The following is a 15,849-nucleotide window of genomic DNA, read 5'->3' as shown; positions in this document are numbered from 1 at the left end:
CCACTTCTCCCTCCATAACACTTAAGCTTGCAGTTCAAAATACATCTTCTATATGAGATAGTGATTTGTTTTTAAACCACCATTTATATTTTGTATGAAGCAACTTGGAGACTACATTAAGAGCTGGAAGACAATATATTAAAAAAAAACTTTTCTTCACCTTTTTCCACCAATTTTACTTCTAAAGGTACTGACTTCATGCCATGGGCAACTCGCACTGCTCAGTACCAGATCTTAGTGACCATATTTCATGTGCGAAACTTAAAGGCGAGTGTCAGATAGCTATTCAACCAAGGGCTGTACCACTGCTAATCCACTGCTAATAGTATTCACCTACCATTCAAATATGCATTGCCAGCATGGCTCAATGTATAGCGATACTAGCTGATTTTGGCCTTCCTAACTGTGGGACACTGAAGCCAATTGTAGCCCCCTATGCTACTGTGGCTCAGCACAGACCAAAGATCAAACCTGTGACCCTTCTGATCTCTCTGGCTCAGCCATTCACTGGATACACTGCTGAGGTATCAGGGAAGCTGCAACCACACATTTTCAATGGCCAATCACCCTGCCAAAATGTGACTACTCTATAAAAAAAAAAGTTGGGGTGAGAAACAGTAGGGAAACTGTTTTAAAGTTGCAAATCTTCAGGCTCACATCTTTGCGAATACACAGTGCACTTATTATGCCTGGCAGCGATTCTTTGGGCCCATACTATGGTGACTACTTTTTTTTTTAATTAAAAAATTACTCATGATATTTTTACCAAGTTGCAATGGTCAAGTTATCCTGTGTGTGAAAAAATAAAAAATAAAATTAATGAAAATACCACAACTCAGGCTTGTTTCAGTTAAGTGGTTTAATTTCCAACTCCCTCTTCAAAAAAAAGTAGAATCATAACTGTTCCTGCCTTTCTTGCCTCAATGGGGTAATCATTTTCTACTTTAAGTCGTTTACGTGATCATAGTGCACCATCACAATTGTTTACCTGGGCCCATAAAGTGCATGTTTCTTCTCTTCTCCCCAAATGTACCCACCACCTTACTCCCCCAATGAAAAAGGTAGATAAGGCAACCTGTCCCCAGTCTGTTGACAGTGCAACTTGCAAACTAGAATGAAGAGATACGTAACAGCAGCTCAGCAAGGCTCAACCTTGGATTTTCTTTCTCTTTCTGTATGGGAGCACCTCTGCTCTGCACCTTCTCCCTCCCTCCCCAATACCATGGTCAATGCAGGGAATCCACTAAATGAACAACAGTGAGCAGGAAACATCATGCACTCTCTAGATTAATGTGGTGGAATACAGATATACTGTTCCATCCCAATTCAATTAAAACAAAGGCTGAGAGCAGAAAACAAAACACAACAAAATATTTAAATACTTTAGTTTTTTTACAAACTCTCTTACAATTCCTTTAGCTCTGACGAGAATTAAATGCACAAATAAAAATATTTAAAATATAAACACATCTGCCCAATCAACTGGACATCTAGACAATACTGGCGCACTAAAGTTCCTACACTTTATTTTCATTTGTATGATGACTGTTACTCTTTTTCAGCTGGGAATTGCAAGAATACATCAGAAAAACACTGGGGGCAGGGGGGGGGGGAAGAAAGAGAAAATCCAAGGTGAGCATTTTTGTTGTACATAATAATGTCCCATTCTATAGTCAGAAAATATACTGCCAGAAGAAGTATCCCTGATGTGTGTTTGTGTGTGTGTGTGTGTGTGTGTGTGTGTGTGTGTGTGTGTGTGTGTGTGTGTGTTTTTTTGTTTTTTTTCCCCCCTGGTGACCCACCAGTTCGGACGAAAGGTCATCAACCTGAAACGTTAACTCTGTTTCTCTCTCCACAGATGCTGCCTGACCTGCCGAGTATTTCCAGCATTTTCTATTTTTATTTCAGGTTTCCAGCATCCGCAGTATTTTGCTTTTGCACCAGGTCAGTGTCTCTTTGCTGCTTAGCCACTGCACCAATGACTGGGAGCATCCCGAATCATCTCCATTGAATGTCAATGGTGGTCTCAACTCTGGGCCAACTTGAAAGCAAATTTGTCAGGAAAAGCACTGCTACTGACAGGATTTGTAGAGTAACCAGCAAGTCTACATGTGTTAAATACACGATCATTTCTAGCTCTTTGGGATACACTATGCCTTTCATACAAGGAATCTGAACGTACTCTACTGGCCACAGCTATTGTATGCATGGGTGGTTATACACACTACTCAGCATCCACTCACCTGAGGATTTATTCTCTGCACTCTGGCCGAGTTCCCGAAAAACACTGTACTTGTCGCCAAAATCTTTAAAAAAAAATTCAAATGGAGTCATAATGTATTCAAATAAGCTTGCACCTTCCTCACCTTATTTCATTAATAATGTGCTAAAATAACAATCTAGTGCAAAACTTTTCCTCAGCTAAAGTACGACAGACTCACATTAATTTAAGTGTCAGTTTATGATGCAGCGCTAATCTGAAAATTTCACACTTTCTCCTCCTCATCAAAACATTCTTGGGAACTCTTTTTTTTGTGTTACACAATTATGTCATGGAGGCAGCTCAAATTGGTACTTGCAAATGATGATACTGGGAGCCTGAAAAGGCAAGGTGCTCCATATCCCAGTGCCAACATCCCTTCACTTGAGGAGTACAAATGCATAAACAAAACAGAAAAATAAATCACATCTTGAGGCGCCACAGATGTCGCCTTACCAGAGAGGAGCCGAAGAATATTGGGTATCAGCCTTGGCTCAGAAATTGCACTTTTGCCTCCGAGTCAGAGGGGGGAAAAATTCAGTTGGTTTGCGCCTCCCGTTAGTTAAGAGGGCGATAATGGGGCGCAAAGCAACTAGCGCCCGTGCGCGGCGATGTTTGCGCCGCTCACAAAATTAACTAGACATTTTGCGGCGGCGCTAAACACTATCGCCACGACCTCCTGCACCGGCAGATCATGACGTCAGTCGAGTGTGCAACGCTCCAGTAGCGCCCCAGACCGGGTATTGAGTGGCGCCCCCCGCCTTACCACCTGCCGCTAGCAATGACAGTTAGGAGGTAAATTTAAAAAATAGGACCTCAAAAGGTAGTAATCTCAGGATTGCTACCAGTGCCACATGCTAGTCAGAGTAGAAATAGAAGGATATTTCAGATGAATACGTGGCTAGAAGAATGGTGCAAGGGGGAGGGATTCAAATTCCTGGGACATTGGAACCGGTTCTGCGGGAGGTGGGACCAGTACAAACTGGACGGTTTGCACCTGGGCGGGACCGGAACCGATGTCCTAGGGGGAGTGTTTGCTAGTGCTGTTGGGGAGGGTTTAAACTAAAATGGCAGGGGGTTGGGAACCTGTGCAGGGAGACAGAGGAATGGGAAACAAGGATAGAAGCAAAAGACAGGAAGGAGAAAAGCAAAAGTGGCAGGCAGTCAAGAGTTTAAATCAAACATGGCCACAGTAAATAAGTTCTAAAAGGTCTAAGAGTGTTAAAAAAACAAGCCTGAATGCTTTGTGTCTTAATGCGAGGAGCATTCATAATAAGGTGGATGAATTAGCTGCGCAAATAGATGTAAACGGATAGGATAGAATTGGGATTACGGAGACATGGCTCCAGGGTGACCAAGACTGGGAATTCAACATTCAGAAGGACAGGAAAAAAGGAAAAGGAGGTGGGGTAGCATTGCTGGTTAAAGAGGAGATTAACACAATAGTATGGAAGGATATTAGCTCTGATGATGTGGAATCTGTATGGGCAGAGCTGAGAAATACCAAGGGGCAGAAAACGTTAGTGTGTGTTGTATACAGACCCCCAAACAGTAATGCTGAGGTTTGGGATGGCATTAAACAGGAAATTAGAGACGCGTGCGATAAGGGCACAGCCGTTTTCATCGGTGACTTCAATCTACATATAGATTGGGCTAACCAAGTTAGTAACAATACGGTGGAGGAGGAATTCCTAGAGTGTATACGGGATGGTTTCCTGGACCAATATATCGAGGAACCAACTAGAGATCAGGCCATCTTAGACTGGGTATTATGTAATGAGAAAGGATTAATTAGCAATCTTGTTGTGCGAGGCCCCTTGGGGAGGAGCGATCATAATATGATCGAATTCTTCTTTAAAATGGAGAATGAAGTAGTTGACTCAGAGACTAGGGTCCTGAATTTAAATAAAGGGAACTACGATGGTATGAGGCACGAGTTGGCTAGGATGGATTGGGGAATGTTACTTAAAGGGTTAACGGTGGATAGGCAATGGCAAACATTTAAAGATCGCATGGATGAACTACAGAATTTGTTCTTCCCTGTTTGGCACAAAAACAAAAAAGGTGACTCAACCGTAGCTAACAAGGGAAATTAGGGATAGCATAAGATCCAAGGAGAGAACATATAATTTGGCCAGAAAAAGCAGCAAACCTGAGGATTGGGAGCAGTTTAGGATTCAGCAAAGGAGGACAAAGGGATTAATTAAGAGGGGGAAAATAGATTATGAGAGTAAGCTTGCAGGGAACATAAAAACTGACTGTAAAAGCTTCTATAGATATGCGAAGAGAAAAAGATTGGTGAAGTCAAAGCGTAGGTCCCTTGCAGAATCAGGGGAATTTATAATGGGGAACAAAGAAATGGCAGACCAATTAAATACATACTTTGATTCTGTCTTCACAAAGGAGGACACAAATAACCTTCAGAGATGTCGGGGAACATAGGGTCTAATGAGAGGGAGGAATTGAATGAAATCAGTATTTGTAGGGAAATGGTGTTGGGGAAATTGACGGGATTGAAGGCCAATAAATCCCCAGGGCTTGATAATCTACATCCTAGGGTACTTAAGGAAGTGGCCCTAGAAATAGTAGATGCATTGCTGGTCATCTTCCAAAATTCTATGGACTCCGGAACAGTTCCCATGGATTGGAGGATAGCTAATGTAACCGCACTATTTAAAAAAGGTGGCAGAGAGAAAATGGGGGATTATAGATCGGTAAGTCTGACATCGGTAGTGGGGGAAAATGCTAGAGTCCATTATAAAAGATGTAATAGCAGAGCACTTGGAAAACAGGGACAGGATCGGACAAAGTCAACATGGATTTACATAAAGTAAATCATGCTTGACTAATCTACTGGAATATTTTGAGGATGTAACTGGTAGAATAGATAAGGGAGAACCAGTGGATGTGGTGTATTTGGACTTTCAGAAGGCTTTCGATAAGGTCCCACATAAGAGATTAGCGTGCAAAGTTAAAGCACACGGGATTGGGGGTAAGGTACTGTCTTGGATAGAGAACTGGTTGGCAGACAAGAAGCAAAGAGTGGGAATAAACGGGTCTTTTTCCGAGTGGCAGGCAGTGACTAGTGGGGTACTGCAGGGATCGGTGCTAGGACCCCAGCTATTCACAATATAAATTATATATATATATATATATAATATAAATAAATGATCTAGACGAGGGAACTGGATGTAATATCTCCAAGTTTGCAGACGACAAAAAGCTGGGTGGGCATGTGTGCTGCGAGGAGGATGCAGAAAAACTCCAGTATGATTTGGACAGGTTGGGTGATTATACTGCATTTGCCATGCATCTGCCCAATGTGGATAAATGCGAGGTTATCCACTTCGGTGGCAAAAACAGGAAGACAGATTATCTGAACGGCAATAGATTGGGAAAAGGGGAAGTACGACGAGGCCTGGGTGTCCTTGTGCACCAGTCGCTGAAGGTAAGCATGCAGGTGCAGCAGGTGGTTAAGAAGGTAAATGTTATGTTGGCCTTCATAGCGAGAGGATTTGAGTACAGGAGCAAGGATGTCTTGCTGCAGTTGTACAGGGCCTTGGTGAGACCACACCTTGAGTATTGTGTGCAGTTTTGGTCACCTTATCTGAGGAAGGATGTTCTTGCCATGGAGGGAGTGCAGCAAAGATTCACCAGACTGATACCTGGGATGGCAGGAATGACGTATGAGAAGAGATTGGGTCGATTAGGCTTATATTCACTAGAGTTTAGAAGAATGAGAGGGGATCTCATTGAAACTTATAAAATTCTAACAGGACTAGACAGATTAGATGCAGGAAGGATGTTCCCGATGGCAGGGGAGTCCAGAACCAGGGGTCACAGTCTAAAGATAAGGGGTAAGCCATTTAGGGCTGAGATGAGATGAGGAGGAATTTCTTCACCCAGAGAGTGGTGAACCTGTGGAATTTTCTACCACACAGGCAGTTGAGGCCAATTCATTAAATATATTCAAGAAGGAATTAGATATATTTATTAAGGCTAAAGGGATCAAGGGATATGGGGAGAAAGCAGGGACAGGGTACTGAATTTGGATGATCAGCCATGATCTCATTAAATGACGGAACAGGCTCGAGGGGCCGAATGGCCTACTCCTGCTCCTATCTTCTATGTTTCTATGACAGGTTGAGGGGAGCATTTTGCAGTCAGGAAGGGACTGGGGGAGCGCTATTTAAAAGGTGACCACTTCGTGCCTTTTTTTGTTGGTGACATTTTTGCACCACACATTCTGAGAGAGAGCGAGAGAGAGCGAGAGCGAGAGCAAGAGAGAGAGAGACAGACTTCTGGAGAGATTCACTGAGCAGCACTTTGCAGGTTCATTTTGATTTGCCCTTCCTTGTATTGATTTAGAAGAGACTGTGGGGGCTGCACTCTCAGCTCTTTCCCTGGGCCTCTCCATTGTTCTTTCCAGCTGATTTGATGTACAGGTCTCTCCAGGCCAAGATTCAAGACTGCAATGAGCAGGATGTGGATGGTGAGCAAGATCAACCCTCCCCTTTAAGAACTGGTCGACGCCATTGTGTCTGTGTTCCATTGCTGACTGACATCACATGAGCTTCACCAGCGCTCTGAGGTAGCGCCTCGCTGCTCGGCCTTTGCGCCTTAAGACAGGTGTGTAGCACCTGATTTAGCGCTCCAATCACCTCCAGGGGCGATAAAAGCCAAGTTTGCAGTCGGAGGCGATAATTAGCGCCAGGCGCTAATCTTTGCACTCGGCCAATAATTGCGCCCCAAATGGGGCGATACTGAATTTCTCCCCCAGAAGGTCCTACTCGAGACTTGAGTTCATAAACTGCACTGACACTTCAGCGCAATACTGAGGGAGTACTGTGCTGTCGGAGGGGCCATCTTTTGGATGAGACATTAAACCGAGGTCCCATTTGCCCGCTCAGATGGACAGAAAAGATCCAATGAAACTATTCAAAGAGAAGCCGGGGAGTTCCCCTGGTGTCTTGGCCAACATTTATCCCTCAAGTCAACAACACCAAAAACAGATTATATGGTCATTTATCTCACTGCTGTTTGTGGGACCTTGCTGTGCTTATTGTCTGCCACGTTTTACTATCTTACACCAGTGCCCACACTTTAAAGAAAAACAATTTTGTTGGCTAGGAAGAGCTTGGGGACATCACGAGGCCGTGAAAGGTGCTATAAAAATTCAAGTTCTTTCCTCATTTTCTTTATTATTGGAAAGGTATCCTCACCAGGCAGCTCTCATGTGCCTTCTGGTAAGTGGTAGTGGTTTGGAAGCAGCAGTGACCTGGAGCACTGGACAATGTATGAGGTGTACACAGGAGGAGCAAAGGGAGAAAACAGGGCAACATTCTCTCAAAAAATAAACATGAAGATATGAAATCCAGTAATATAACATGTTTAGCAATATACACTATATATACACAAGCCAATTTTATTAGTTTGAATTTTGAGACTGAAATACTTAGCAAATATATATTTTTTAATTTGAAAAAATTTGATGCACATCATAATCTAATTCATACATCCAGGAATTTAAAAATGCTTACAATTGGACGGTGGGTAAAATGGCTGCTGGTGGCTCTGGGTACGGTGGGTAAAATGGCTGCTGGCGGCTCTGGGTACGGTGGGTAAAATGGCTGCTGGCGGCTCCGGCGCGGTGGGTAGATACCAGCGGCTCTGGCATGGTGGGTAAAATGGCTGCCAGCGGTTGAACGCCATTTGCCGCCCCTTTTCCCCAGGCCTGTGGACGAAGCGAGTTGTCCTGGGTGTTGAGGGAGGGGTCGAGCGATCGGCAGCACTGGTGGGAACCAGCGGAGAGTGTGGGGGAGCCGGAGGAACAACAATGACCAAAACTTTCATGTATGGCTTGAAATAAAATATTCAAGGTAAGGGGCAGGAGGTTTAGAGGGGATTTGAGGAAAAACTTTTTCACCCAGAGGATGGTTGGAATCTGGAACTCACTGCCTGAAAGGATGGTAGAGGCAGGAACCCTCACAACATTCAAGAAGCATTTGGATGAGCACTTGAAATGCCATAGCATACAAGGCTACGGACCAAGTGCTGGAAAATGGGATTAGATTAGATAGGGCTTGATGGCCGGCGCGGACGCGATGGGCTGAAGGGCCTCTTTCTGTGCTGTATGACTCTATGAGGTGCATGCTGACTTGCACATATCTACATTCACAGTAATTTGGAGAGAAAAATTCCATTCATTATATTTCTAAAATGCCAAACAGTGGAATAATAATGTAGACATTGCCAGAAGACAGTCCACTGTACCTGCAAACGATGAATTTTCTGTAGGCTTGTCTTCTGTCAAGTCTTTAAAGACTGCGTATTTGTCCACTGAAGAGGATGCAGAGGTTCCTGAAATTGGAGTCAGTAATGTATGTGCACTGAAAGAGAGAGAATTCAATTACTCAAAATGATCTCAAACATCACTGTTCATAGATGCATGCCTGAAGAACTGCAGGTAAGTAGTTTTTCCTGCAGTTATAATTCTCATTAGTGTTCAAGCGAAACAAGTAAGACTTTCCAGGTAAGGCCAATAATCCCGCTTACAGAAGTGACCGAGTGTCTTTTCAAATGCTGTATAACACGCCCTCTTTCACATCTACAAACAAACTTTGCACTCCAGAAAACCACATTTATTTTATTGTCCTCTGAAGGACAATGGCTGTCAAGGGGCAAAGAGCTAACGGAAAGTACAAGCCTCTACATAATGACTCCTCAGCAAAAAGAAAAATATCAATGACAGAAAGTGCTCATGTCAGAATGCGAGGAGTACCACCCTAAAAACCTCAAATGCCAATCCAGTGGTTTTTCCACAGCCAGGGCGTAGTCCGTGACATCAGTGTGCAGTGGTGTGTTCTATTGACCACAATTACCCATTATGGTAAACTATGAAAACTATTTTCTCACACGTAATGGCTTTTTAGTCATCTCTGATCGCTGTTTCAGTACAAGAGCAGCATTAAACATGACGAAAAAAAAATCTTCTCTCAAAAAGAACAAAGGAAGATCATCCATTCTGAATTGACTGAATTGTTATAAACTGCAATGACAATTGTTTTGGAATTTGACTCAGTAATTTAGATTGCATATTTCAATCATACAATCAGATTTCCACATAGATATTTGCAGATTAAGTTGTTGTGGACAGCACTACAAAGCTCCCTGAGCTACAATATTTGTTCATTTGAAGTGTTTAAATGTACAAAATGTTAATCATTGAGAAATTTGCATACAATAGTGATCATAGAACACAAGTGTAAGCAAAAAAACATCTACTACAAGAAAAACACATAACTGCCGTAAGATTTCAATGAATATACCTGCAGCAAAAAACTGTCAATTATTTATTACCACCCTAAAAATCACTTTCTTACAGCATAGTTAAAACCTTTAATAAATTACTGAACAGTTAAGAGCAAGCGGCTCAGTACTGCAATCCTGTCAGGATTCAGAAAATGTGTGTAAATCAAATCAAAACACAAAGACTGCAAGAATAAATGGTTTTCAATTTCCATTTGGCACCATTATCTTCGATGAATAGAAATCTTTACTTTACCACCCAGTTACAATGGATCCCCTTTCATAATAAGGAAACAAAGGCAATAACGTAAAATCCTTCCTTATTACTTTCTGTGTGTGTCTTTCTACATTGCATTTTAATAAAGCTGTAATAACCATCACCTCATTGCTAAGAATATCCGTTGATCATCTATGACTCCATTCTGATTCAACAGAGGCAGCTTTTATAAGTTTTGTTTTTTAATGAAGTATGGTAACTATGACCCCTGTAGCTCATTTTACGCTGCAGTATTAAGCCAAAATTTAGGCAGCATTGTTACATTTGCTCGACATGTATTTTTTTATTGGTGAGTCATGTACTTAACCTCAATAAAATGTTTTTCAAAAACAAGAGAAATTCGCAGTAGCACAATGCATAGCTACCCACCAATTGGCCACCACTCATTTCCAGAGCTGTGATTATTTTCACGAAGGCTTTTCCTTGCACAGTAGTTTTTAGTGTAGGTGGAAATGGGGCTGCTACCATTGCCCTCAGTTTCTCTTCCACCCTTCCCTGACTAAAGACATGTGGGTGAGAGAGGCTCCAATTGGAATTCCGTCCCGAGCATGAATCACCACCATTAGGAGAGGCGGCGAGAAAACTGGATGTGGGAGGAACGCGGGGAAGAGAGTAGTGTATGTGAAAGCAACCGTATAAAAGGAGGTTTCAGGAACTCTGAATACATAGACTCTGGTTATACAGCAGAAACCTTTGCGCAAGCATTCTTTCCCACATTTACAGAGCAAACTATAAATTCTAAGTAAAATCTTATGACTTTGTTAAAGGTCCGGCTTGCGTTCTGAGCTGCCTTCAAAATACAGTATCAATTGGAATGTTTGGTTGCAATAGCTAATTCAAGTAAAGAATTCTCTCATTTCAGGCAGACAAAAAAAAAGCCTCATCAATGAATTTTAAAGCTTACTACAGGAAACTTTGTGCTATCCGGCACCGACGGGACCGAGCTGTTGCCGTTAGATCAAAACTGCCGGACAAACCAGCGCTAATGTTGAAACATACGGAGATTTTGAGCTCCGTATCTGGCAACAAACCCTGTTGCTTAGCAATAGCAGTCGGCCGTACCTTGCAAGCATCTCTGTAGCGTCTCTGTAGCTTAGCAACAGCTTTAGCGAGACCTTGCAGAGCTTGGCTGTCGAGAAAAAAAGCAACAAAAAGAAAAAAAAACTAACGAAACGACTCCTGATTTTTGCCGGTGGCTCGAGCTTGCCGGACATTTAGCCTCCGGATAACACAAAGTTTCCTGTAAAAAGGCAACATTCTTGGTACAGCAAATAAATCACTTACACTATGCAGACAAAATGTTTTGCTACCGGGATCAGAAATACTACACAAGTTTAGCAAGAAAAACATTCTGCAGGTTCAACTGGGTGACCAGCTAATGGCAGAAACAACTTTCGATTTTACGACTGTGAGGCTGAGCTTTACAGCAAAATCATTCATATGTGACCACTAAATCGGCTTTGCTCCACTGCTCCGTGTCAACTTTCTTCACTCCAAGTTGAACTTTGCGTGGGAGAAAAACAAAAGTTAAATAAAATCAATAAAATGTAATCCTAAAATAACTGTATAACTAAGATATTAAATATCAGACGGATGGATGTGAGGCAGGGTTCGATTACGTTCAGCTATCTATCCCAATTTATTCGCTTGTTGGGATATTTTTGTTCAGCAGTCGGCACAGATATACCAGCACAGCTTAAATTTCACTCGCCAATCTCACTTGTTGCTTTTTGAGCTAATAGGAATTATTTTGTATTTTACTTGAACCAGTACACATGACTAATTCAATCCTAAATTTATACCCCATTTGATCAAACAGGCATCAAGTAAAGGGCATTCGGTCAATTGTGAAACCTGTTGGCTCAATGCTAAAATGTAATTCTCAATTCCAGTCTTAAGTTATTAGAGTGAAAATATCACCTGCCCAAATAAAGAGACCCTGGCATACGTTTTGAGAACGAGCATTAATATTAGCAAACAATGGTCTGTAGAGCTCTGATTTTACCAATACATTTCACTATATTTAGATCTAAGATTCTGAAACTAGGACTCCATTCAGACCCTTTGTATAATTTTTTAAGGAGTCAAAGTGGAGAAGAAATCAGTGTAGGAATGATGTCCTGCCCCATATTGTTTTAGCCAGCCGCAGTGATAAGGCACGCCAGTTGCTAAGTGTCCTGCTGACACTCCGAGTCATTTACTACACCCACCTTTCACTTTTATTACACTGGGTAGGCTGTCTGGCTTGCCCAGCTCTTATTCATCCTATACTGGGATATCAATTGGCGAGATCCAACTGTGCAGATAACTATTGCATGCCAATAATTCAAACCTGATTGTGGTCTGTGAGCTTGGTGCCTTCGATAAGGTTCCAGAGGCTTCACCCTTGAACGCCCTGAAAGAATCGTCGGCTGTGTTAGGCTTAGGAGCCTCCTGAAAATCCTGGAAATCGTCGTCATCAGATTTTGCAACCTGGATAAAGGGAAGGATTTAGTTTTGGTATACGTTAATCCTTGGCGTTATTGTTCAAACCGTCACTGCTATTATGTTGCATTGCACACCTTTTAAGCACATCATTAACTATATTTACAAGACAACTGCCCAAATTTTCACACTGTAACTATCATCCCACATATCGGCTTCAGCTAAAAGGCAAAACAAATAATAATCATGAGCAACGTGTGAAGTGTTTGTGTGCAGCATCATTGTGTGTTAGAGCATTTAGTCGTCACAAGGTTTCTTGTTTTCACTAAAGTCAAGATTGCAGAGATTAAAGAGGCTGCAGTACTGACACCCGTGAAGATGATCTTAGCATGGCGTAAAACTACTGAGAAAGGACAAGAAAATGTTTGAAACGCACAGGTTTGTCAGTAGCTGCAAGAGAAAAGGCAGGTTAGCGCTGGTTCTGTTCTGCCTTTTCTCTTTTCAGATACTGATGAACCAGCATTTTGGGGCAGAAATTCCTCCTCAAACGCGTGAGTACGGAAGGGGTACTCACGCGTCTGGCCAGAGGAAATGCCGGTTTTCAGCATGCACAGCGCATGCGCTGAAAACCGGCATTTCCTCTCCTCCAACCCAAGAGTTGAAGAGGCTAGCGCGTGCGCTGTAGGGGGCAGCGCGTGTGTCTTGGATTTCCTCCGTTTTGGGGGATTTGCGCATGTCTAAAGGCCTCCGGTCTTTACGCTTGTAAAAAGCACACGTAAGTATTTATTTTTACAGGTAAGTGGTGTTTTAGTGTAGTTTAGAATTTTTTTTCCCACAGGTTTATTATTTTAAAGAATCTACAATAAGGTAAGTTTAGTTTTAGACCCTTTTTATTAAAAACTAGCTGGGGAGCCCCGCGTTGCGAGGGCAATTTTGGGGCGCTTGGTCTCCCTGCCCCTGTGTGTCCCCCCTCTCCCTGTCATGTCCTCTCCCTGTCCTATCCCTCCCTCCCCTCCCCTGTCTTCCTCCCTCCCTCCCTCCCCTCGCCCACCCCCACCCCCCTCTGTCCCTCTCTCCGGCCCCTCCCCCTGCCTAGCGCCCGAGGTCCGGAGCGGAGGTCCCCCGCGTATGGCGCGGCTGATGGACGGCCGCTGTGGGCGGGCGGGCGGCGCATGCGCGGTCAGTGGGCAATTTTGGGGCGCTTGGTCTCCCTGCCCCTGTGTGTCCCCCCTCTCCCGGTCATGTCCTCTCCCTCTCCTGTCCTATCCCTCCCTCCCCTCCCCTCCCTCCCTCCCCTCCTCTCCCTCCCCTCGCCTCCCCCGCTCCCCTCTGTCCCTCTCTCCGGCCCCTCCCCCTGCCTAGCGCCTGAGGTCCGGAGCCGAGGTCCCCCGCGTATCGCGCGGCTGATGGACGGCCGCTGTGGGTGGGCGGGCGGCGCATGCGCGGTCAGCGCATGCGCGGTCAGCGCGAGCGCCCCGCGATTTCCCGAGGCTCGCCCCCCCCCCCCCCCCCGCGATTTCCCAAGGCTCTTCCCCCCCCCCCCCTATTAAATTGTTATTTAATTTCCTAACACATCATTAAAATATTTACCTTAGTTCCCTAACACACAGAAAGTGTGGGGGGAAAAATTGTGAAAAATCAAGATGGCGGCCACTCACCTCGGTTCAGAAGGATAAGGCCCGCCCACACACGCACCGATTGGTCGACCGGTCAGGTCACCGAAGCGTAGGATTGGTCAATCGTCGAGTCACTCGACACTCAACTGTAGGAAGGAACCCGCCGTCCGATTGGTGGACCTCGACGTCACACGGTCGCTAATGAGGTGCTAATGAGCGGAACGCTGAACGTTTTTGGGATACCGCGGGCAGGATTTTTGTCCGGCCAAAACGTAAATACGCCTATGACCGGTCCGGAATCGCAAGCTTTCTTTTGAGGTACGCTCTGTAACTTTCAAACGTATAGAGAACGGACAGACAGACAGACATCGGGACAGACAGACAGGAGAGCTCTTTTATATATATAGATTTATTTTTTCAAAAAAAAAAAATTGTTTAAATTATTTTTTTAAACTTATTTATACTTAATTTAATGATTGGGATGTTTTTAAAATTTTTATTTAAAGTTTAAAGAGTGTTTTGGGCCCCTGTAGTTTTCATGAGTTTGACAGTTCTTACTCTCAAACTCATGAATGAACCTTCCCCTCCCCTGATTGGTTGTACAGTGCTCACCAGATCCCAGCCGGCACATCGCACTAACTACGCCGCTGGATCAGGTAAGCACTGCGCGCTGACATCTGAACCGGGCCTGTGACAGGAAATGCAAGCAGGCCCGGGCTTCAGATGTCAGCGCGCAGGGTGAGTGCAGATCGGGGGCTTGCACGCGCGGCAAGCCCCCGACACCAAGTTCTGGGCCATTGTGTTTTAATTCCTGACATTTGTGGGTTTCTTTTTCAGCATTTGTAGCTTGTTTCTTTTTAGGGCCGATTCCTTGGTTGGACAGAAAACCCGGGCCTTTGGGCCTGCAATTTCCCAAACCAGCACTCCATGGCTAATGTGCCAGGGAATCAGCCCTTTTATCTTTACTTTGCAAGTTAGATATTTGATTTAAATGAAAGACACTAATACATCGAACGAGCCGGCAGAAGAACCTGAATGACTATATGAGTCACTCACTTGTAAGTTTTTTTTGATTGACATGTCTCTGTTTATGGGAAAGCCTGACAATTCCCATTAACTAACAGTTACAAACATTAGTTCTCATCAGAAGCTAGCTTGTAACAGGGCTTCTTAGCAAAATAAATACCCAGTATCCATTGAAAAGTTAGTTCATTATACAGCTAATTTTTAAACAAAAATGTTAATACTTGAGAATATTGATTTCTTTATTCTCTAACAATGCACACTCAGCACTTTTTATTAAATAGATCATTTCTCACAATTGTTATTTCTTCTGCTTGATCATTATTGCCTGCCAAAACAAAACAGGGCCCGTGGATAGTTACCGCAGCTCAGAAAACTAAAATAAAGCTGGAAATGCAAGGAAAATTAAAAATGTATTGTAAACCAAAACGTACAGTGGTGGGGAGAGGAGAGGGGAAACTCAACCAGGGTCCCCAGCTCCTGATCACTGTCCACGAATGGAAAGTGCTGGTGTGTGCAGCCACTGGGCAAGGACAGGATCGGGCTCAGTCATGAAACACACCTCAGGAGCAAATAGCTCAGTGTCTGGGCTCACATAGGAAAATGGTCAGGTGGGTAAGGTAGTAGATGGCTGCCAGTGCCTGTAGAACTGTACCCCAACAGGAGGCCAGCAACTTCAGGGCAGGACACACTTCCAACATGTTGACATGAAAAAAATGTTGACTGGGATATAGATTTTGGAATGTTTATCAGGAGTTACCAATAAACTTTTGGAGTTCCATCAGAGAGCTATCTTGCATAGCATCATGCAATAGAAGATAATATACAAGTCCATTTGATATATTCTAAGGAGCAAATAAGGAATCAGCAACAAGAAAGCATGGAGGAAAACAATCTTCTCAGTATTCACTCAGACAATGGCTGGTTCTCATTCCTACTTT

At 43.6% G+C, this 15,849-nt stretch overlaps 1 protein-coding gene across 6 annotated transcripts in view; it reads right to left on the bottom strand.

The window, feature by feature from the left end:
- Positions 1-15,849, bottom strand: part of synrg (synergin, gamma) — a 109,919-nt gene that overhangs the window by 59,266 nt on the left and 34,804 nt on the right. For all 6 annotated transcript variants that reach the window (XR_015073260.1, XM_085964926.1, XM_085964927.1 and 3 more), the window contains 3 exons: positions 12,178-12,317; positions 8,534-8,649; positions 2,244-2,306 (listed from right to left, as the gene is read on the bottom strand). Coding sequence is in view for 5 of the 6 variants with exons in the window: in XM_085964926.1 (XP_085821052.1) it covers positions 2,244-2,306; positions 8,534-8,649; positions 12,178-12,317 (319 nt within the window). In the remaining variant the exon portion in view is untranslated. The remainder of the gene's footprint in view (positions 1-2,243; positions 2,307-8,533; positions 8,650-12,177; positions 12,318-15,849) is intronic.

This window comes from Somniosus microcephalus, chromosome 22, assembly GCF_052327205.1.
Source record: "Somniosus microcephalus isolate GS21.2 chromosome 22, FLI_Smic_1.0, whole genome shotgun sequence".
In the NCBI taxonomy this organism is placed as follows: Eukaryota; Metazoa; Chordata; class Chondrichthyes; order Squaliformes; family Somniosidae; genus Somniosus; species Somniosus microcephalus.
This window is presented reverse-complemented; position numbering and strand designations above follow the sequence as displayed.